At 51.3% G+C, this 22,285-nt stretch overlaps 1 protein-coding gene across 1 annotated transcript in view; it reads left to right on the top strand.

Annotated features, from left to right (window-relative positions):
• Nucleotides 1-21,152, top strand: part of WNK2 (WNK lysine deficient protein kinase 2) — an 83,289-nt gene extending 62,137 nt beyond the window's left edge. The window contains exons 23-30 of the mRNA XM_012726071.1: nucleotides 458-540; nucleotides 634-1,322; nucleotides 3,589-3,803; nucleotides 4,790-4,999; nucleotides 5,706-5,804; nucleotides 11,758-11,802; nucleotides 13,126-13,385; nucleotides 19,449-21,152. Of these exons, the coding sequence (XP_012581525.1) occupies nucleotides 458-540; nucleotides 634-1,322; nucleotides 3,589-3,803; nucleotides 4,790-4,999; nucleotides 5,706-5,804; nucleotides 11,758-11,802; nucleotides 13,126-13,385; nucleotides 19,449-19,793 (1,946 nt within the window). The 3' untranslated portion in view covers nucleotides 19,794-21,152. The remainder of the gene's footprint in view (nucleotides 1-457; nucleotides 541-633; nucleotides 1,323-3,588; nucleotides 3,804-4,789; nucleotides 5,000-5,705; nucleotides 5,805-11,757; nucleotides 11,803-13,125; nucleotides 13,386-19,448) is intronic.
• The last annotated feature ends 1,133 nt before the right edge of the window (nucleotides 21,153-22,285 follow it).

Genomic DNA, 22,285 nt, shown 5'->3' with positions numbered 1-22,285 from the left:
CAGGTGATACAGCTATATCAGATGAGACAGGTGATCCCTCCAGGTGGTGAAATAACAGGTCAGAGTGATATAAGTGACGCCATCAGGTGATGAGATGATAGGTGAGATATGACTGCATCAAGTGACGAAGTACTAGGTGAGATAGGTGGTTCCATCAGGTGATGAGGTACAGGTGAGACAGGCATAGAATGCCTGGCCAATCTGAAGGATGGCACAGGTGCTGCCCCAGACCGCATGAGGCAGGGTCGACTGCTCCTTCCTGGGTGTGGGCTGTTCCTGTGAGTGATGGGCAGGCCGCCCGTGTCTGCAGTGTCCTAGTGCCAGGAGTGAGCTCCCACGGCTCCTCCGTGGCCCTGCTGCCCTTGGGCTGCTGCTTTCCCACGTAGTCCACTCGCTTGGCCTGGCCAGTCCTTTGTCCCCATCTCCAGCCCAAGTAATGGTTTTGATGTCCCAACAGCAGAATCATCTTCCAGTAACTCTCTGGGCTCCGATGGAGGATGTGTGGCTTCAGATTCACACCCAGCACCCAGCGCCCCCAAGGTGAGGGTATTTCTCTGATGATATGCTTGGCCTGTTGGTGGGGTGGTCTTCACTGTATTCAGGTGGAATCCTCTCATTTTGCTTATTCCAAAGGATGCCGCCGCTTCTGTCACTCCTGTACAATTGGAACGCACAGGCCAGAGCAGTGGGTCCCCCAGGGAAACCTTGGCTAAACCCATGCAGAGCTGCCCCGGGACGTTGATGGAGGATGGCCAGGCTGACCACCCCCAGATGCATAGTGCTCTGGCCTCTGGATCCCCTCGGAAGCGGTCAGGGCAGCAGGATAGCAGCTCGCCAGCCAAAACTATGGGCCGGTTCTCTGTGGTCAGCACCCAGGACGAGTGGACCCTGGCCTCACCCCACAGCCTTCGGTACTCGGCCCCACCCGATGTCTACCTGGACCAGGCTCCCCGCAGCCCTGATGTGAAATTGGCTGTGCGGCGGGCCCAGACGGCCTCCTCCATTGAGGTTGGCATGGGCGAGCCTGCATCTAGTGACTCTGGGGATGAATGCCCACGCCGGAGGCTCCCCCCACAGAAGAACGCCTCCCTGCCCAGTGGCGGGGGCATGGCTAGTGACTTGGTGAAGAAGGCCACCGCCTTTCTGCACAGGTCCTCGCCAGCTGATTCGCCGGGCCTGGAGACACCCAGCAGGACGGGTGTGAAGGTCCCAACCATCAGCGTTACTTCCTTTCACTCCCAGTCGTCCTACATCAGCAGTGACAATGACTCAGAGATTGAGGATGCTGACATCAGGAAGGAACTGCAGAGTCTGCGAGAGAAGTAGGTCCCAGGGTCGGTGGGCCGTAGGTGTCCAGCCAGCAGGATCAGGGAGGCATGTTGAGGCGTGAGGCATCAGGAGAATGTGTTGGGGTTGAAGACCAGGTCACACAGTGTCCTCCAGTTGGTCAGCTTGGTCCCTGGGTCTGGTAGGATGACTTGGGCTATGCCTTTGCCCCACACACCCTGATTACCTGCCCTGGACAGCTTCTGGGTCACTCGGACGCAGGCCCGTCGCAGACTTGTTTCTACCCCCAGTAAGTGTGGCTGGGGAGCTCCACCATGCTGCTGCACCCGGAAGCTCTGGTGGAATAGGAGGGCTCAAGTGGAGTCACTGTGGTGTGGAGATGGAGTGGTGATGGCTATGGAGGAGTGATGACGACTGAGCACCCTTGGTGGGCTGAAAAATGCAGGCTCAGGCTCCAGAGCTGGTGCCCGTGTCCTACCCGCCCTGCTCTCTGAGCCCACCTCTCACCCTCCCTTGCTCTTTGTGGGTATTTGCTCTCTACCCTACCCTGGCCACTGTCAAGACCAGCTCTGAGGACTTTCGGACTCTCACCCCCATCTCCTAGTGCCAGGCAACTGGGTGGCAGGGTGGCCTGTGGCCTCAGATGGACAGAGCAGAGTGAGGACTCCATACATCTTCAGTGTATACATCTCCATACATCCACCTCTCACAGGTGGTCCCCCTGGGAGTCAATGGTCAGTGGGAACAAGGGGGCCAGTTGCCCACCACCATTGTGAGGGGAGCTAGTCGATAGGGAGGAAGATCTGGATGTGGGAGAAGCTGCCGTGGATTCTAAGGGGGGACGATAGCCTGGGGATATCTGGTGGGGCTTGGAAGTGGGGCTGGGACCAGGAGATGCAGGGGCAGGGCCTGGAGTGAGAAGCACCTCAAAGGAAAGGATTTGGGGAGCCTAAGAAAGGGGAAAATGAAGGTAAGGTCTCTTGCCCAGTGGCAGGGCAGTAGAGCCCGTGGAAAGGGGTTAACTATTTGGAAGAGGGTAGGGAAAATCTTGGACCTAAGGGAATTGGTGCTGCCTGATAGGAGGCAGCCAGCAAAGCTGGCCCAGGTAACCCTCTCCCCAAGCACCCTGTGGGGATGCAGGCGCTAGACCTCACCAGCATTTGCAAATTTTGGAGCTACCAGGATCCTCTGGCAGGGTGGCAGGAAGGGTGGGCTTTGGGCAGGAAACTCAGGGGTTATCCCCTAAGTCCTCCTGAATCACATGCTCCCTGTGGCCCAGCAGCCCCCACTTCTGCCTGGGAACATCACACCATGTGAAAAGCTTTTCTAATGCAGCAACAATTTGCTGTTTGTTCAGTGTTCATGGCCAAGGCCACACGGGTTTCTTTTTTTAAATACCTAAAAAGAGTCATATTCTACAACAAACCTGGCAAGTATTGAGGTTACAAGAGGTAAAATCGGATTTGCTTCCTCATTTTCAACCTTGAAAAACACCTGTTTCTATAGGCCTACTTGGAGGAGGATTTGGGGCCACCGGGCTGCCCATCAGAGACAGGGAGGGGCTGGCATTAGGCTCCACACCAGTCACAGGAGGTGTGCAAGGAAGGTGGCCTGGGCTTGGCCAGCAAGGCACAGAGGGAGCCAACAGGAAGCCCCTGGCCCTCTGGGGTGCACAAGAAATGGTTCTGGCCCACCAGCAGGCTGGCAGCCTGCCCTCTCCCCACAACTTACCTGCAGCTTCCCATCCAAGGGCCTATCGACTTCTGCTCAGTGCCTGGGGGCGCTGGTGCTTGTGGGGCTCAGCTGGAGCTGGGGGTTCCCCAGCAGAGAGGACTGGCGCTCCAGGCCAGCGGAGAATCAAAAGAGTATGGCTTCCCCCAAAGTGATGCTCTCCACTCTTCTCTTGAAAATAAGAAATAGCCCGACTTGCCCGGGGTGCTCCGGGGTAATGTCCACCCAGGGCTGAGCCCCCACGATGTTTCTCTTCAACTGGATGTGTATTGCTTACATCAAGGTAAATGAAGTCATCCACACCCACACTCCCCAAATTGAAAACAATGGTGTTTAAGAGTCTGGTTATCTGAAATGTTACTCTCTTTCGAGTGCTGCGTATCACGGGCATGCTGCCACCCCAGTTCCCAGTGATGCCCACTTGGCTTAGATGAAAACAAAGTGGCATTTAAATGCCTGGGTCCTTGTGTAGAGCAACTCATGTGCCCAGGCTGTCAGTGGGCACCCTCCTCCTCACCCCCTGCCTAGGGGTGCTTGGAAGCCCACGCCCCACCACTGTTCTCTCTGCAGGCACCTGAAGGAGATCTCAGAACTGCAGAGCCAACAGAAGCAAGAGATTGAGGCTTTGTACCGCCGCCTGGGCAAGCCGCTGCCCCCCAACTTGGGCCTATTCCACACGGCACCCCCCGCTGGCCGTCGCAGAAGGACCAGCCGGAACAAACTCAAGGCGGGGAAGCTGCTGAACCCACTGGTGCAGCAGCTCAAGGCTGTGGCTTCCAGTACAGGTTGGAGCGCCCTGCTGGCTGGCCTAGGGGTGGGCCGGGATGGAGTGGGGACGGCCCAGTGCCAGAGTGCACCAGACCTGGGAGAGCACTTCTCTAATCCCTTACTCTGAAGGGAGGAAGTCCCTGGCAGGCCTCAGGGCCAGGATCTGTGCCCTCCGGATAAAGAGGGGAGGCCAGCCTCCAGCTTCACGGAGATTCCTTCCTCATGGAAGGCGAGGGCCTCCACTGCCCCAGGCTGCAGTGTGCTATGAAGGAAGACCCTCGTCTGCTCTTCCCTGCAGGGACAGGGTTGCTTCCTCCGGCCCCTTTTCCCAAGCACATGGCACCTGCTAAATGGGGACAGGCCGGTGCCTGTTGGGGGAGAGGGAGGTGGAAAGAACTCCCGCCCTGTTAACCACAATGCCTGGTCAAGAGACTTGTTGGCCTGGCTCAGGCAGCTCCCGTCCACCCCCTTTCATGGGGTGGACCTTGTCAGGCCTCTCAGAGCTGCCCCACTCTGCCCACCATGGACAAGTGGCATTTAAGGGTACTCCTGACTCTGAGCCCCTGAACTCTGGGGTGGAGACCAGGGAGCTGAAATCCCCAAGCTTCCAGGCAGAAAACTGGCTGTCAGCCCTCCTTGGCATTGCGGATAACCTGCAGGGCACTCCTTGAACTACAAGAATTCCATGCTGATTTCTAGAATCGACAGCATACTCACTACCTTGCGGAAGCCTGCTGGCCCACCCTGAGCTCAGGTGTGCATCTCCAGATGTGCTGTGCCCTTTCACTGAGTTTGCACATGCCTGCACGGCCTTGGCGCTGGGTAGAGCCTGCAGTTGCTTCCTTTAATCTTTCCACATGCCCTGCAGAGACCACAGGGAGCGCCTTGACCGGCAGGGCCTCAGCTTCCTCAAGGTCACCCAGCAAAGAGCAGTGAGGACACCGCGCTGCGCTGCTGGTCTGCCTGCGCGCCTCATCCTGCCTGTCCCCCTTCTCCCACCCAGGTCACTTGTCAGACTGCAGCCGAGGCCCTCCTGCTAAGGACCTTGCCAAAGCCAGTGTGGGGCCCGCGGCGGCCGTCCCGGCGGCCGTCCCGGCTTCAGACCCATGTGGGAAGGCAGTTCAGACCCGGCAGCCTTGCTCCGTCCGGGCTTCCCTGTCTTCGGACATCTGCTCCGGCTTAGCCAGTGATGGAGGCGGAGCGCACGGCCAAGGTGATTCCAGCGTGCCGTCTCCCGGCATGGTCTAGCGTGTCGGGCCCATGTGATGTAGCGGGGACGCAGCTGCGGCCAAAGGCTGCCAAGCAGCTTTTTAAAGAACAAGCCATAGACGTAGCCCTGAGTGCAGAGAGCGGAGTACCCCACATCACCCAGTCTTGCTGTAAGCGGCTCAGAGGGAGGCAGTGTTTGCTAGAGCCGGCCTGGGGAAGGAGCCAGGGTATCGGGAGGTCGGCCAGCTGTGGCACGTGCGTGAGCTCTGCACTGGTTCCCAGGCACTGGCCGTCCCCCGTCCCCCAACCCCACCCCGAGCCACACAGGTCCTTCCTTCAGGAGGGCCGGCCGGGAGGAGGGCTCGGCTCTCCAGCAGGGAGTCTGGCCTTGAGGAGGAAGTGCTCATCACCACTGCCGTGGACACGGTGGCCGCGCGGTGAGGTGCTCTACCCCATCTCTGCAGAGAAGCTGTGGTGACTGCTGAAGGCCTCCCACCCTGCCCCCACACTCTCCTGGGGTCCGCCTCTATTCCATTCCTATGTTGCCTCCTCTCCATCCTGTGGTCGGTGGCTTTGGTCCTCTGGGCTGGGCTAGATGGAGCCGTGGCTGCTAAGTGACGAGGCTGATGTGGCTGGTGGTGTGTAGGACGATCCCCAGAGACCTGTACTTGATGCCTGTCTCTTTCTCTTCCCTCTATATTCATTTGCAGGCTGGACGCTTTACCACCCAACGTCTGAGAGAGTGGCCCATAAGTCTAGTAGCAAACCTCGCGCTCGATTCCTCAGTGGACCCGTGTCTGTGTCCATCTGTCTGTATTTGTTCTTTTGTATTTTATCATCTCCTGGCCCTTGGTTTCTTCCCGCCCCCTGTCTTCATTACCTTCATACATTGTGTAGGATGCTACCCCACCCCCACTGAACCCCCTGTTTAATATCGAAAGTGGAGCCCCATCCACACCCACCCTCTGGCCCAGAAAGAGGCAGTGCATGCTCTCGGCCGTGCCCGGGCACCAGCATGTGTGGCTGTTGCCCTCTTGGCCTTGGGCATGCCGCCCCCACACCACCCAGGCGCTCTGCATTCCTTTCGTCACGCGTTTAATTTTTTTTTTTTAATGTTGGACGTAGTTTTATTTCTGTTGCTAGTGTGGCAAATACACAAGTCCACTGTCCCAAGTTCCAGCGACTACAAAAGACAACCCCGGCCTTCTCTAGACGCATGGTGTGTTTCACACGTGTCTGGACTCTGAAGACATGCATGTAGCGAGCCGATACAGTGGTAGAAGTTCCCTGGAGGGTGTCACTTCCATACAAGGGTCGTATCACGACAGTACTGTCACGCCCACGCCCCACTCCCTGCATGTGGAAATGCTGAGAGAACTGCTCCAGCTAGGACACCCGACCCCGGACCCCCCCAGGAGGCTAGGTCTGCCCCCCTTGGGGTCTCCAGCCCCCGACGTGCCCTGTCCCTGGCCAGCCTCTGTCTAGCTGGAGCACTTTCCTCGGTGTATTTCCCTCTCATCTCATGGCCCCCTGAGATGAAGTTGACCATGCAGTCCCTTAAAGCTCTGCTCAACCAAGGCGCAGCTCCAGCCACCCTCAGACACCCTGGCACTCCCTCCTCGAACCCAGACACTCACGTCCAGGAAAGGCACACCTGCTCAGGGCTGTCCAAAATCCTTTTTATCCCTCAGAGTGATTGGCAAGTAAATCCAAAACTGTAGCGGTTTCAGGGTTTTTTGTTTTTTTTTTTTTTTTTCGACAGAAAAATTAAGCTTTTTACCAATTGGATTGGACATGCTGGTTTGGGGCACGTGGCTTTTTTGCTCGTACAATAAAGATACATTGTTCTTGTTGGGAACCAGAGGCCACGTCCACAGTAGTGTCTTTCAGAGCTCAGTAGCCATTACCTTTGATGGTCCCTGGGAGGGACAGACCGGAGGCCCCAGGACCACACAGAAGTGCCAGGGAGGGCTGCCTGGTGGCCTCTTGTCCTTGCAGGGTGCCTGTTTGATCACAAGAGTCACCAGGGCTGCTGGCGAGTTCCTGAGCTGGGTAGGGGGAGGGGCAACTTAAGCATGCTGCTGGCTAGTACCAGTACCTGGGTTGCCCATGTGAGCCAAGGAAGCTGGTAGTCTGGGTCTCCAGTGCCTTGAGGTCAGATGGGGGCCTGCACTGTTGCCAGGAGACTCACTGGCCAGGTGTGGGTCTAGCAGCTTGTGTAGATGGAATTCCCTCAGGGCTCCTATTGTGAGTGACCCGAGGCCATTGCCACACTACTTTCTACCCGTGTGGTTCTGCCTTTTTTTTTTTAGGGTTTTTTTCTTTGTTTCACTATTGATCATTGTTCTAAGATTAAAAAAAAAAATTGAGCCCCAGCAGGACTGAGGATTAGATTTACCCTGTCCCTGTGGCTGGGAGAAAGGAACGCGTGAGGTACAGCTGGTGGCAGGCAGGGTGATATGGCTGCCTGGGTGGACTCCAGTGGGTGGCAGGTGGGTAAGCTGGCTGGGTGTGAGGACTTTAAGCGGTGGCCCTGCCGGTGGCCTGGTTTCCTCTGATACTGTGAATCCATGTATTGCCTGATCTATCGCCCAGCACCTCTTAGTGAGTCCTGGTTGAGACCTTCATCTTTTCTGGCTACAGTGTGACTCCCACATGTCACTGCTTGGTCATGTTCCTGCCTAGACACTATGACTGAGTTCTAGTGCTGCTCTAGTGGGACAGGACTAGAGTCTGTGTCCCGGCCTCTCCAAGGCCCATCCTGGAGCCTCTGTCATCTGGTTCCTGAGTGACCAAGTTGCTTTAAGGTCTGAGAGGAGGCTGAGCACGGACTCATGAATGACTGGAGGGAAGTGAAAGCTGGTATGCCCTCCTGAGGGCTGAGGGGTAGTAGGAGGGAAGGTACGAGGCAGGGGTGGCTGAACACACAGGTGTGGGGAGGACCCTGAAGTGTGATTGCCCAGGGGGATCCAGGTCACTCAGTGAGGCCCCCATTGGCTCAACTGCAGGTGCAAAGGGATCTGAGCTTGGGCACTCAAGCCCAGCTGGCCCAGACTGAGGTAGATACCAAACCTAGAGAGAGTTTTCAGTCTGCTGCCTTGAACTGAGCAGGAGACAAGACTCTGGGAAAGCAAAACCCATGTTACCTTTTTGAAACACAGAAAGAAAAAGAAGCTAAAAGAAGATGAGAGGCTCAGGCAGGGATAGGAAGCTGGTTGGAGATGGCTGGGCTCTCTGTGCTAGAGCAACGGGTGACTGGGAGTTTCCAGGGGGCAAGTGGTGAGGGGTAGTCAGGAGGTGAGCCTATGTGGATGGATGCCACCAGCTCCTGGATGGAAAGCATGGGGAGGGGACATTCTCGGGGGGCGGGGGGGGGCTATTGAAGCAGGGGGTGGGCAGGCCCTCAGGGAGCACTGTACCCTTTTTTTTTTAAGATTTATTTATTTATTTGTGCATACAGAACTGGGGTACAGGCCAGAGGCTCAGGGGCGGTGAGAGGCTTCACCAGAGACAGAGTGGGGAGCAGAACAGGCAGATCTACGAAGTACACTGCTGAGGGAAGCAGCGGGCGGGGCGGGTCAGGAGAGGTCTGGCTCGCCATGTGGTCTCCTCCGGGGCAGGCGGCAGGCGGGAATCGAACTCATGCAGAAGTGGCTTCAGATTCTCAGTGCTGTGCTTTAACCCGCTGCGCCACCAGGGAGGGCCTGAACTGTACCCTTTAACGGGGGTAAGAACGCAGGCGCGGAGCCTGTAGGAGCCATCCATACTACAGGATTCTTCTGTGGTCCTCCGTGTTCAAGGGAGCTCGGAATCCCTGGCTGTGGGTCAAAGGAGTGCAGGTCAGCTATAGAAGTCCCAAGTCCTGGTGTCTTGCTGATCAAAAGCTGATGTAGGCTTGTTGATCCCTCTTGCAGCTGCTCATCAAGGCCAAGACAGGAGCTAAGCCATTCCAGGACTGTGTCCCTGGGGTCAGCGTGGTTTTTCCCTGTGCTGTTGGGCAGGTGTCCATGCTGTAGCAGGTTTGGTTCTGGGACCCCTGAATGCTGCAGGATAGCCATCCAAGTCGTAACTTTGGTCTGGAGTGTTTTGGTTCCTCCCTGGGGCCCACTGTGGTGGGTGTGGGAGAGGGCAGGAACCCCCAGTGATGCTTCCCATCAGACAGCCCCTGACTACACATGCACCTCAGTGGCTGGACTGGCCTGGTGAGAGCTGCCCTGGTGCAGGCTGCTATGGGCCTGTGCCTCAGGCCCTGTGCTACCCCAGTGGTGGAACTTGTCTCTGATGTACATCCTGCTTCTTAGTTTATGCTACAAATTCAGGCACTTTTACAAATGCAGGCACTTTTCTCAGCTTAAATTGGTAACCCAATATGTGGACACCTGAATGGCATTTGTTCTCTCTGTGCCCTGTTTATTCTCAAGCCTGGACTGAGAGCCTCAGCATTCTACAGGCTCTGGCCTGGCAGTGGGGGCGGGCAGCTGCGTGCTCTGGGGAGCTTCTGTAGAAGTGTTGGACACCGGACGCAGTTGTGCTGTGGCTGCATGGTTCCCCCACCCAGGTCCTGTTATGTGAAAACTTTTTTTCTTGCCCTCTACACAAGAATCTAGGGGTGGGGAGGGGTAAGCTGTCATGCCACCAGTGGTCCTGGGTGGCATCTTGTGGGCTCTGTGGGGTCTCCTGTGGGCTCTGCAGGCCCCTCATGACCGAGTCCCCCGTGCCCTTGCAGCGCTGCCTCGTGTCCCGGGAGCTGTGTGGGCAGGAGGCTGGGGGTATGTTCCAGGACAGAGTGCATGAGCTGAGTTTGGGAGGCCTGTCCATCGGCTGCCATCTGTGTTACAAATGTTGAGGCACGTCCCAAGTTAGGGCATTGCTTTAGAGGAGGCTAGCGGGGCAGCCTGAGGGTGGTCTGGGCTCTGGTATGTCCTGGCTGCCGAATGCGTGGTGACTCTGGTTCTGAGTGGTGACCTCTGTGAGGAGAGATGATGGCACCTGTGAGGTTTTGTTTAAAGTTTTGCCCTCCAGGCTAGGAGCCATCTGCTTCTGTCACCTGGCCGTGTGTAGCAAGGGCGTGGTGTCTTCCAGGGCCCTTGGCCTTGGGTTCCCTTCAGCTCCCCCTGGTGGCTCTGAACAGGAGGCCCCTGTGGTCAGCGTGTCCTCTTCCCTGGATGTCTGCCAGGAATCAATCCCACACGCAGAGCCCAGCCACAGCAACAGCTGCCAGGCTGTGCAGAATGACTTTTTAAAGAACCTGCTGCCGCTAGGCTGCAGGGCCCTGGCAGGACATTTAGTCCCTCACCCGTGGGTTATCCACAGGGGACTGCTGTCTTACAGAGGACACTGCAACCACACGAGGCCTGTGGGAAAATCGGCACAGGCCCAGCACTCAGGGAACCCTCCTTCCTGTGTACCAGAGAGCTGTGCCCCTGGAGTGTTCCACCTAGGAACACAGACAGCCAAGGCCCTGAACTCCCACGGAGAGTCCATCTGCTCAGACCACTCTGCCTGGCCTTCTGTTGTTTGCATGTTAGAGGACTGACAGAACATCGCGCCTTTCACCAGTCAGCCTCGGAAATGCACAGGAGGAGCTAGAACACTCAACACTCACAGTTCAGTTTGAGCTCGATTTATGAGACTAGGGCACCAACACTTTTCCTCAGAAGTCTGGACTGATGTTTGCTCCCAACCCCTGGGCAGAGCCATTTCAGACAGGGTAGAGCAGCATGGCCGGGCTCTCAGAGCCCCTGGAATGTTGGCGTCCCCCACACTGAGAGTGCTGGCACCGCGGGGAGCATGGTGGTGCAGGGTGCCGTGCAAGGGGCTGATGGGTGGGAGTGCAGACAACCCTCCCTGCTGGTGTGACCTTGCTGAGTGACCTTGGGGACATCTGAGCTGTCCCTGCCTGACCCTCCTCTGCCTGCCCAGCTTCCTGGAAGGCTGCAGAGTAAACCGGATGTGGCAGCCCCTCTTGGCCAGCTCATCTGCCTTGCAGGTGAGCACTGACCCGTCAGGTCATGTCAAACGCTAAATTCAGTGTATTGCCTGTCTGTCTCAGCACTGACAGCCTTCAGGAAGAGCAAAGTCAAGAGCCTCTGATGGTGGTCTGAAAACAGGAGGCCAGAAGGTTCCCAACACAGGCCTGGCTCTGCCTCTCTGGTCACAGAACATCAAAAAGAGACAGAGGCTTTGTAGAGAGTCAGGGGTGGGCCCAGCCTCTCCCCCCTTAGATAGTACGCCTTGGATTTCCTCACTGGATGCCCACTGCTGGCCTGATCAGGGATCTGGGATTGGCCTCAAACCTGCAAAACAATGTATCTTTTTGCACTTGGAAAATCTCCATGGGCCTGGCAGTGGGCAGTACCGTGCTGGCTCCATGGGAGCCCTGGTGGCCGGTGTCAGCGGGCTTCCCTGCCTCAACCAGTGGAGCTCCTGAAGCCTTGGTTTGAAAGCCAGGTGGTGTGCTTTGCTTTTTTTACTTTTGTTTTCTTTTTCTTTTTTTTTTTTTTCCAATGCTTCTAGACACACACACACACTTCTACCTGGAGCTTGGAGGCTTGGCCCTGCACCTCCGCCCCGGCGAGGCTCTTGTGAACCTGCACACTGACTCGGGCACCCTGTTAGCCGGGGGGCTGCCCCTTCTCTCTGAACCGCAGGCCTTGTCCTCCTTGCACACTGATGACCTATGCTTAGAGTGTGGTGGCTTGTCCCCGTGTGTGCTGTCCTGCCTAACCCTGTGGTCTTGTGTCGTTTCTTTTTCCCTTGCAGGGTCTGCCTTGAAGCGTCTCTGTCTAGGCAAAGACCACAGCAGTCGTAATTATCGGGTTTTTTACGCCTTGTCGCTCTCCATCGCATGGGCTTTATCGTGCTAGTGCGCTTCAGGGTTTCCGGGGCCGGCCAGAGCTGGGGGCTGGTGGGCAAGCGAGGGCCTGCTCCAGGCCCACCCTCTGTGGCCCACCTTGCCTGGCTTGGTGGGAGAGTTGCCTTGGGCACCCTTGGGTTCCCTGGCTCCTAGGTTTGTGCCTTTTTGCCTTCCCATCTAGCAGGCTTTTCCTTCTCCGGAACGAACACACATTACCATTATTAATTGGCTCCTTTTCCAAAACCGTAGGAATGAGTATTTCCTTGAAGTGCTAGAGATGAGGCCCCCAGAGGAGAGATGCCAGATGAAATGGGTATCAGTCTACCTGGGCCGCCCACACTCTCATCTTGCGCCCAACTTTTTTTTCTTTTCTGGCTGAAAGTTCATGTAGAAATAGCTCCATGTATGTAAAAATCTCATCACTAATGTTTAATTGTGTCTGTGCTTTTTCATCGCTAGCCACTAAAGTAGACTACATTTTGCAACGGCTTGTTTGAAGAGATGGTCATTAGGTTATTTTTTTTAATGCAGAAAATGTTTTAATTGGGTTTTTCAAAATTGTCCACCAGAGATTAGGTTTCTTTGGTAGAATGAAGAACAAATTTTAAGAAAGTGAAAGAGTCCCGTTATGATCTTTAAAAATAAAATCACCGATGTGGCCGAGTGCACTCTCCTTGCCCAGCCCACCTATGTCTCACAATAGGCCCAGACCTGCCAGGCAGAAGGCTGTGGGTGCTGCCCCTTCTAGGAGCACCTGCCCATATGCTCTGGTGAGGAGGAGGTGTGATCTCTGTGTCCCAGCTTCCAAACCACACAGCCATTAAAATTCATGGGAATTCCAACAGTCAGGCAATGAAAGGACCTTACTTTGTGCTGGCCACTCTGCCAAAAGGGACAACACTCTGAGTCCTCATGTTACAGCTGGGAGTGCGGAGGCCTGGATCCTGCCCCCGTCTGTGTCCCACTGTCCCAGGGCTTCTAAGCTCTACCACATGGGGGAGCTGGCAGTCCTGGGCAGCATGGGCACAGAGTAGGGTGCTGAGATAGTTGTAGGTAGGGTCTGTCCCCTGGCTGGGCAGGTGAGATGGGTCATGGCCATCTGGCACAACCCAGCCCCCCATGGCCTGTGGAAATGCTCCACCATGGGCCCCAAATGCAGACCATCTCCTGAAGCAAGGTGTTGTCTGTCTAGGTGAGACCATTGTGAGACCGAGGAGCTGGCCATGGTGCTGGCCGGCAGTGTCACCAACCCTGGCCTGTGTGTGCCTCCCTAGGGTCCTCCACCAGCAGCCTGGTCCCAGGCCCCGAGCCGGGCCCTCAGCCTGCCCTGCATGTTCAGGCCCAGGTGAACAATAGCAACAACAAGAAAGGTACCTTCACGGATGACCTGCACAAGCTGGTGGATGAATGGACAAGCAGGACGGCGGGGGCCACGCAGATGAAGCCCTCACTCAACCAGCTGAAACAGACGCAGAAGCTGCACAGCATGGAAGCCCCAGCAGGCCAGCCCCCGGCCCCTGGAGAGGCTCGGGCTGTAAGTGGGGTGTGGGACACAGACCTGCTCAGGGACCCTCAGCTGGCAAAATTAAGGGAGGGGTGGGAGCAGGGTTGCAACCCCACTCTACCACAGAGCAGCCCCAGGCTGGTGTCATTTCTCTGATAAACAGTGATGTTAAGCATCTTTTAATGTGCTCATTGGACACTGTGTATCTTCTTTGGCATAACAATTCAAGTCTTTGGCCCGTTTTTCATTGAGGTATTTTGTTGTTAATGAGTTTGAGAACTGTATTCCTCTGTGTTCTAGATATGAATCCCTTGTCAGATACATGATGGGCAAGTATTTCTTACCATTCTGTGGTTTTGACTTTTTACTCTGTTGATAGTACCTTTTGACACACTTAACTTTTTTAATTTTCTTAAAGTCCAATTCATCCTTTTTTTTCTTTTGGTGGTTGCCTGTGTCTTTGGTGTCATATCCAAGAAATCATTGCAGAATCCAATGTCATTAGGCTCTTTCATTATGTTTCCTCCTGAGAGTTTAATAATTTTAGCTCTTATGTAGGCATTTTCCCCACTTAATCTAGGCCTTCCATATTGAATGTTCTTGTTGCACTTGTTGAGTACTGACTGACCACACAGATGAAAGGGTTTATTCCTGAGTTCTCGATTCTATATTGATCTCTATGTCTGACTTCTTGCTAATATCACTGATTTCTCTAGCTTTGTAGTAAGCTTTGAACTCATGAAGTGTGAGTCTCTGATTTTGTTCTTTCTCAAGATTGTTGTGATTATTGAGGTCCTCTAAGATTTCATGTGAATTTTAGAATGACATTGACAGTGATTACATTTAATCTGTAGATCACATTGGGTATTACTGGCATAGTAACAACACTGAATCTCCCAATCTATGTCTTCCCTTTATCTATGTCTTTAGTTTCTTTTGACAGTGTTTTATAATTTTCATCATGTGTCAACTTCTTAGTTAACTTTATTCCTATTTTATTTTTAAAATTTTCAGGGTAATTGTTTTAATTTCCTTTTAGAGTGTGTATTGCTGCTTTATAGAAATAGAGCTGATTTTGGCATATTGATTTTGTACTCTGTAACTGTGCTGATAAATTAATCCTGGCATTTATGTGTGTGTGTGTGTGTGTGTGTGTGTGTATTCTTTAGGGTTACAATTACATGTAAGATCATGTCATCTCTGAACAAAGATACTTCCACTTCTGTCTTTCTAATTTGGATGCCTTTTCTTTTTCTTGCCAGATTTCTCTAACTAGAACTTCCAATATTATAGTATATATATTATATATTATATTGAGTAGATGTGACACAAGCAGACACCTTATTTTGTTCCTAATCTCAGAGGAAATTCTTTCAATCATATCCACCTGCTGGGTATGATGATAATTACAGGTTTCTTTTATATTGCCTTTATCACATTGAAGAAGTTCCATTCTATTTCTAGTTTGTTGAGCACTTTTGATGTTAAAGAGTTTTGGATTTTGCCAGATGCTGTTTCTGCATTAAGATAAGCATATATTCTTCGTCCTTCATCCTATTAATGGTGTGTTATATTGGCTAATTTTCATATGTCTAGCTACTCTTGCTTTTCCTAAATAAATCCCACCTGGTTGTGGTATATACCCCTTATAATATGCTACTAAATTTGGTTTGCTAATATATTATTTTGGATTTTTGCATCTTTGTTCAGAGGTATTAATCTGTAATATTCTTTTCTTGTGATATGTTTTCTGGATTGGTATCAGGATAGTGATAGCCTCATAGAATGAGGAAGCTTTCCCTTCTCTTTTGGGAAGAGTTTGAAAAAGATTGTTGTTAATTCTTTAAATATTCGGTAGAATTCACCAATGAAGTCATTTGATTCTGGGATTTTCTTCTTTGGGAGGTGTTTGATTACCAGTTCCATCTCACTACTGATGATAGGTCTATTCATATTTTCTGTTTTTTCTTGAGTTAGTTAAAGTATTTGTATGTTTCTAGAAATGTGTTTATTTTATCTGAGTTATCCAGTTTGAACAACTAGTTTGAACTGTCAGTTTGTTAATCTTGCCAAAGGACCACCGTTTGATTTCATTGATTTTTCTGTATACCACTTATAGTGGTATTCAAGTCCACTCTTTCCTTAAGGGTCTTCTAGTTATATCCATTATTGAGAGTGAACTACTGAAATGTACGACGATTAGTGCACAATTGTTTGGTTCCATGATTCTATTTGTATCATATAATTTGGGGCTTTGCTTGATGCGTATATTTATAATTATTATAGTTCCTGATGGATCAATGCTTTTACCTCTATGGAATATCTTTCCTGTTTCTTGTAACATTTTTCACCTTGGCTTATGTATAATCCAATATTACTGTAATTTTGCTTTTATTTCCTTTTTCCCATTATTTGGTTTACAAAGCAAATACATTGTACAATAATTATAAATCTATGTTAATAGGCATACCAGTGACAAAAATGATACAAAGGGGTAAGATGAAGAAGTACAGTAGCAGTGTTTGTATATTATTGAGACAGAGTTTGTTTTATTCAAAATAGGTTATTAAACATTTAGGAAATTAACTGTAAGCCCCAAGATAATCAACAAGAAAAAAACTAAAATATATCCAGAAAAGGAAAGAAGATTGAAATCCAAGTTACATACTACAGAATACAACTAAATCTTTTAAAGTGATACCGGAGAAATTAAGGAATAAAAACTTAAAAGATATACCAAATGATGGGAAGCCCATGGGGATTACAACTGACATGGAAAAAGACATAAAATGATGTAAAAATAAACTATTATATTATTTTATATATATGTATGTATGTATATATGCACCCAAAAAATCATTATGGCAGAAATCCTTCCTTATCCATAATCACTTGAAATTCCAATATAGTTACCTCCTTTATTTCTATAGCTTTGAGATATTGTTTACTATCTTTCATTTCAACCTAAATGGCTCTCTTCAGCATATTTACCTTTTGTGTTGATGTTTCACCACTTGTTGCCTCTGATCTTTGCTCTTGGCTCATTTCCTTCAGAATTTCTTTTATGTGTATGCCTGTTTGTCTAAAATGTCTGTTTCATCATTATTTTTTTTTAATTTGTTTATTTATTCATACAGAACTGGGATACAGGCCAGAGATGCAGAGGGTGAGAGGATTCACCAGAGACAGAGTAGGGAGCTGAACAGGCAGATCAACGAAGTACACTGCTGAGGGGAGCAGCGGGTGGGTCCGGAGAGGTCTGCCGCGCCATGTGGTCACCTCTGGGGTTAGGCGGGAATGGAACTCTTGCGGAAGTGGCTTAAGCTTCTTAGTGTGGTGCTTTAGCCCACTGCGCCACCAGGGAGGCCCTCATCATTATTCTTTGAGACTGTTTTCAATGGATATAGATAGAAGCCTAGTTTGGCAGTTAATTTCTTTAAACATTTTGATGTTTCATTTTACCATTATTTGGCTTCCCTTGTTTTTTGTTGGAAGTGAGCTATCAGTCTTTTTTTCCTATGGAGATAATAAATTCTTTTTCTTCTGACTACTAACAGCTTCTAATAATTAATAATTTATAGCCTGTAATAATTTTTAGAGGCTTTTTGAGGTGTAGCCTAAGTATATGCACTTTTATACTTTTTAGATGTCATAGGACTTCTTGAAACTAGATTTGATATCTTCATCAAACTTGGTTACTTTTCTGCCAGTATCTTGTCCTGTAGAGCTCCTGTCCCATCCTGTCCCCTGCACCATGCTCCTTCATGCTTTTTCTCTTCCTCTGTTTCCCTCTCCTTCCTTTTCCTCATCTGAGACTCTGGACCACATGTGTGATCTTTCACTTTATCCTTTGTCTCATATGTCCTTTGATACTTTTATTCTGAATATTTACTTTAGATCTTTTAGTTTACCAACTTTTTCTTTGTATCTAATCTGCACCTACCTATTGAGTTTTTAACTTTGGTTATTTTATTTTTAAGTAGAAGTCTTTCTTTACCCCGTATCTGGTGTTTGTTTTGCTTTGTTAGTTTCCAGCTTTCTTCTAAAATTCTCAAGCTTGCATCACTTTCAGTATTTTACAGTTCCTATTTTGTTTCACTTAGTTTTAAATTTTTGTTTGTCTTGTGACTTTTTTATTGCATGTGGGATATTGCAGTTGAAAATTTATTTGTATAAAGAATTTGAGACTTAAAAGTAGGTTTCTCATTATTTTAATTTGCTTTTGAACCTTCTTTTCATATTCTTCTCAGTCATCTTAAATAAGGTGTCTACTGAAGGGTCTTTATCTTTTAAAAATTGATTATTTCTTCATAATTGATTTATGCAAGCTTCTTATATACCTTTGCCATATAAATGTATGATGGGCATGTTCCAGCAGCCTGTGCTTGTCTTTTGTTTTCTTAATGATGAATATGGAATGATATTTTTAATTTTGTTAAGATACAGTTTATCAGTTACTTTATGAAAAATATTTTTTTCTAATTACGGAAACTTCTTCCAAAACCATGAAGATTGTCTGTGTCTTTTCTGGACACTTCATAGTTTCTGCAGTAGTCAAGTTGACTTTTTCCTGCTTGTATAGTTGATTATTCCAGCACCTTCCTTTCACGTAGTATTGCACAAACCTTTGTCAAGAGGCCTATACGTGCAGATCCATTCTGAACTTTCTGTTTTGTTCTACAAAGCCATTTTTTTTTTAATCCTTATGACAGCACTACATCCTCTTAGTTTCTGTAGTTTTATATAGTGAGTTTATTATCTGGCAGTGTAAGACCTCCAATGTTGAGCTTCTTCAACAAACTTACTGATTTTTCTAGTCCTTGATATTTCTATCTGCATATTAGAAACAGTCTGTCAATATCTACACAATAGTCTTCTGGGACTTTGACTGGAGTTATATGAGTCTGCTGATCAACAGAGTGAGAAATGACATTAATACAGTATTTGTGCTCCAATATGACATCTCTCTGTGTCTATTTTCTCTCAGTAAAATTTTTTGGATTTTAGGATAAAGGTGTTGCACATCTTCTATTAAATTTATCCCTGAGTAGTTGTTTTAGATGTGCTTGTAAATCACATTGTTTTCACATTCATTTTCTACTTGTATGTTGCTAATATAGAGAAATATGATTGATTTTGTACCTTGTTTCTTGCAATCTTAGTCATTTTGCTTGCTTTTTCTAGAAATTAGTGTGCTCTTTGGGTTTTCTCCAAACACAATCTTGTCATCTGCAAATAAGGACAGTTTTCCATTTCTGTTCCTTTTATATGTTACTGACACTTCCCATGCGGTGTAGGCTAGAATAGGGAGGAGCTAGGGAATAGTGCACCTGGCATTCCACATGGGCACAGATCTGGCTAGGGGCTCTGCAGAGGCCCCACACCAGTGTGGGAAGGGCCTCCTGACTGCTGTGCATGCTTTTTGGGCAGAGTGTGGAATTCCTCCAAGGTTCCCCGTGTCTATGGAGACACAACAGTTCCCAAGGGGTCAGTGGCCTTATGCTCCTAAATTGACAGCCTGTTTGTGATGCTTTGTCTTTTGACAGATGCCAGCTTAGCTCTGCTGTCATTTTGTTCAGTGGTTTGAAGGCTGTTAATCTGCTTTTGCTCTTCCCACTGCCATTCCATCAGTTTCTATATTTTGGTGGCATGGGCTTGCCACCATCCCAGTCATCCCTGTCCTTGGGCTACTTCTATGCTGAGCAGGCTCTTTCCTGGGCTCTAGATGTTCAGGGCAGCATGCTCCTGCTGCCCTGGGCCTCAAAGGCAGCCCTGACCAGCCAGCAGAGGGCCTTTGGTGGGTGTGCATTTGCTTATTAGGCTGTGGAGGTCACTTCAAACAGGGTCTGCTCTGAAGCCTGCTCTGCCCCTGGCCAGTGGGGCATGTAGCCCAGAGTGACTAGGCTGCAGCTCTGGGGAACATGGAGGGGTGGCTTTTTTTCCTGACCTGGAGTCAATTTTTAGAAGACACCATGTCTGGGTGGTCCTGGGATGCTCTTTCCTGAGGAAAGAGAAACTGTAGGAACACCAGCTTCTCTTGTGGGGAAGCCAGCTGCTCCCAGCCATGCGTATTCCCCCCTTCTTGTTTTATAGGTGAATGCACCTCGAGCAGCAGTGGGGATGCCATGTCTGGCCCTGGCGCCCGGCCTTCCACCCACCTCGGTCATTCTTGGAGCCACCCCGGCCCTGCCCGTGCCCATGCCTGTGCCCGTGCCCGTGCCAGGTACTGCCCTCTCCAGCCCCCCAGCCCCACCCTGTGCACTGCCTCTGGGCCAGCCTGGAAACCTGCTACCTGCCGCAGTGTCCTGGGGGCCCTGGGCAGCCCAGGCAGGTGGCTGGTGCCCTGCGCAGGGGCCAGGCTTGGGCGCAGTGGGCGTGCCTGTGCTCCTGCTGCCTCCCGCAGTCAGCTCGCCTGGCGCCAGGCTGCGGATCATGTAGCTCTGCCACCACTCGCCAGCTGGACCGCGCCAGGCGGCCTGGTGGGGCTGGTATGGCTCCGCCCCCTCGTGCTGCCCTCCTGTCCCCGGGGCAGCGCTGCTTCCTCTGTGCTGCAGACCCCCTTTGTTCCCTGTGTTGGCTCCACTGTCTGTACGCTGACACCTTTGCACCCACTTCCTGTACTTGATCCAATGGTAGAACACTGTAACCACTCGCAGAAGTACAGTGCCTTGAACTCCAGCTTTTCCATTTCCTGAGGAAAAGAGGGGTTAAAAGCATATCAAAAGAGGTGGGTTTCGCTTAAATTGGCTTGCGTGGATACCTTGATTCACCACTGTGTTGCAGAGGTTTGAATGGTTTACAGACCTGAAGCTAAAGCCTGATCTTCAGCTTTCTGTGGTAACGGCCTTTTAAACAGATTGAACTAGTCAGCTTGAATACCGGAGAGTTGTAAATGGGGGAGTACTACTTTCAGGCCAGTAATATAGGCTTTCGGGGCTCCCCCAAGCTGCGCGTGGCCGCTCTGGGCTGCTGACGGGGGCCAGAGTGCTTGCTGATAGGAGACAGTTGACACACGCCTTTAGCGGAAGGCTGCAGTGCTCCGGCCAGCGGCCAGGTGTGCTCGTGGGGCCGACTGCTCGCGGTAGTGCTTTTGGTGAGGAACGGAGCGACTGTGTTAGACTATGTGAAGCCTTCTGGAAAGTGTCAGGTGAGCAGAAGCCCTCATAGCCCAAAGTCTTTGTGAGAGCACATGAAGTGAAGGTGTGGGTTGGTCTAACTGCCACCAACCTAGGGAGCCCTCCGCTGGCCGTTCTCCCTCTCTCATTTGCACTGAGGCCTGTGGCCCCTGGGCCGTGCTCTGCTGCGTGCCCAGACTGGGCTTCCTACGTGGAGACTGACCTGTTGGAGTGGGAGGGCTCCCCGGCTCCCCGCCTGGAGTTTCAGTAGACGCATCCCAGAGGGGCACAGGACAGGACAGCTCCTGTGAGAGACAGACAAAGGTCTTTCTGCATTCCCGCTGGAGGCAGCCGCTGGGGCTGCCCAGCTGTGAAGTGACTAGCTCTGCTGTACTTGGGGCCTTGTTAGGGCTGGCTAAATTAGTTCGGTTTAAATACATTATTCCATCAGTTCAGTTAGAATTCAGTTTTCTCGGTGATTATGCAGAATCTTCCGCCAGGGCCTGACACTAGTCAGAGATGCCCTGCTCTGTGCCCCTCCTGCCACCCTCAGCCACCGCAGGCAGGAGGCGTGCATTTCTTGCCTTGTACCCAACGGTCAGTAGCACAGAATTCCCGAGGTTGTATATGAGGAGAAAAATAAACATTTTTGCTTGAAAACAGTGTGGAACAAAATCTTTCTTACTCTCTGTCCTTGTAAAAGCTGAACCAATCAACCTCGTAGGGAGCTCAGATACTGGTGACTGGGTGGGTGGCACTGCCTGTCCCGGGTGTCACTTCATGCCCAGTGGTGGACACTGAGCCAGCCCGGCTCTGGGGATGAGAGGGGTGTTGGTCAGTGCCGGTGCCCTGCACATGGTACCCCCCCCCCAAGTCAGCCAGGTTTCAACCACACTGAACTGGAACTGCATTTAGATGCTGGTGAATTGCCCACCCCTGGACACACACCCATTGGACCTCCTTCCTGAGCTGGGTTTGTGTGACCTGAAGAGAAAGAGGGGTGGTATCGGACTCATGCGCTGTGAGAAGTGGCCTTGGGGCCAGGTTACTCACAGGTTCTGTGGAGAGCTCTGTTGCCCTGGGAGACCAGGGCCATGAGCAGGTGTGGGCTTGGGGGGCTTGGAATGTGGACCTGCTGGCATCCCCTTACCCTCGTAGTCTGGGCTGGTCCTGCTGCCCTGCCAGAGGGGTGACTACCTGGTCAGCTTGTTCCAGCCCCACTGAGATGCAGGCCGTGTGCCTCTGCTCTTGGAAGGAGGGACTCCCGTCCCAGAACAGTGTGGTCCCACCCACTCTTGGGCACCTCACCTCAGCACTGGCCCTGGGCACAGGCAGCTTTCTTGGGAGGCTGCTTCTCCGACTGTGCCTGGCCGCAGAGGCAGCTTGCTCCCAGTGCCTGGGCCTTGCAGGCGTGGGCAGCCCAGTTTGATTCATTTTGTGCAGACATCAGTGCCCTGACCACAGAGCAGTCTGGGACTGTGCAGAGTGTGCAGCTGGGCCACTGGCCCTCCTGGTGGAGCGTGACCACTCAGCTGTGGTCCACCAGGACCCCCAGTGACCACTTGGGGCCAATAATGAGCTGTGGTGGTTTTGTTTTCTAGATTCTGAGAGTGAGGAGCCCGACTGAGCCCAGGCAGGCCAACTGACCCTGACGCGGGGCCCGTGTCGTCTCAGGCGGAGAAGGGGATGCCGGGAACGGCAGGGCCTCGGCGAGCCTGAGCCGCCTGTCATTCACACTGTTTTGTAACCACTTTCTAAACATTTTTTATTCACAATTGGAAACACAAATGTAATGCAAGAATAAAAAATATTTTG

Source organism: Condylura cristata, unplaced genomic scaffold, assembly GCF_000260355.1.
Source record: "Condylura cristata isolate star-nosed mole 26May11 unplaced genomic scaffold, ConCri1.0 scaffold00017, whole genome shotgun sequence".
NCBI lineage: Eukaryota > Metazoa > Chordata > Mammalia > Eulipotyphla > Talpidae > Condylura > Condylura cristata.
Note: the sequence above shows the minus strand (reverse complement) of the source record. Positions and strands in the feature narration are given on the sequence as shown.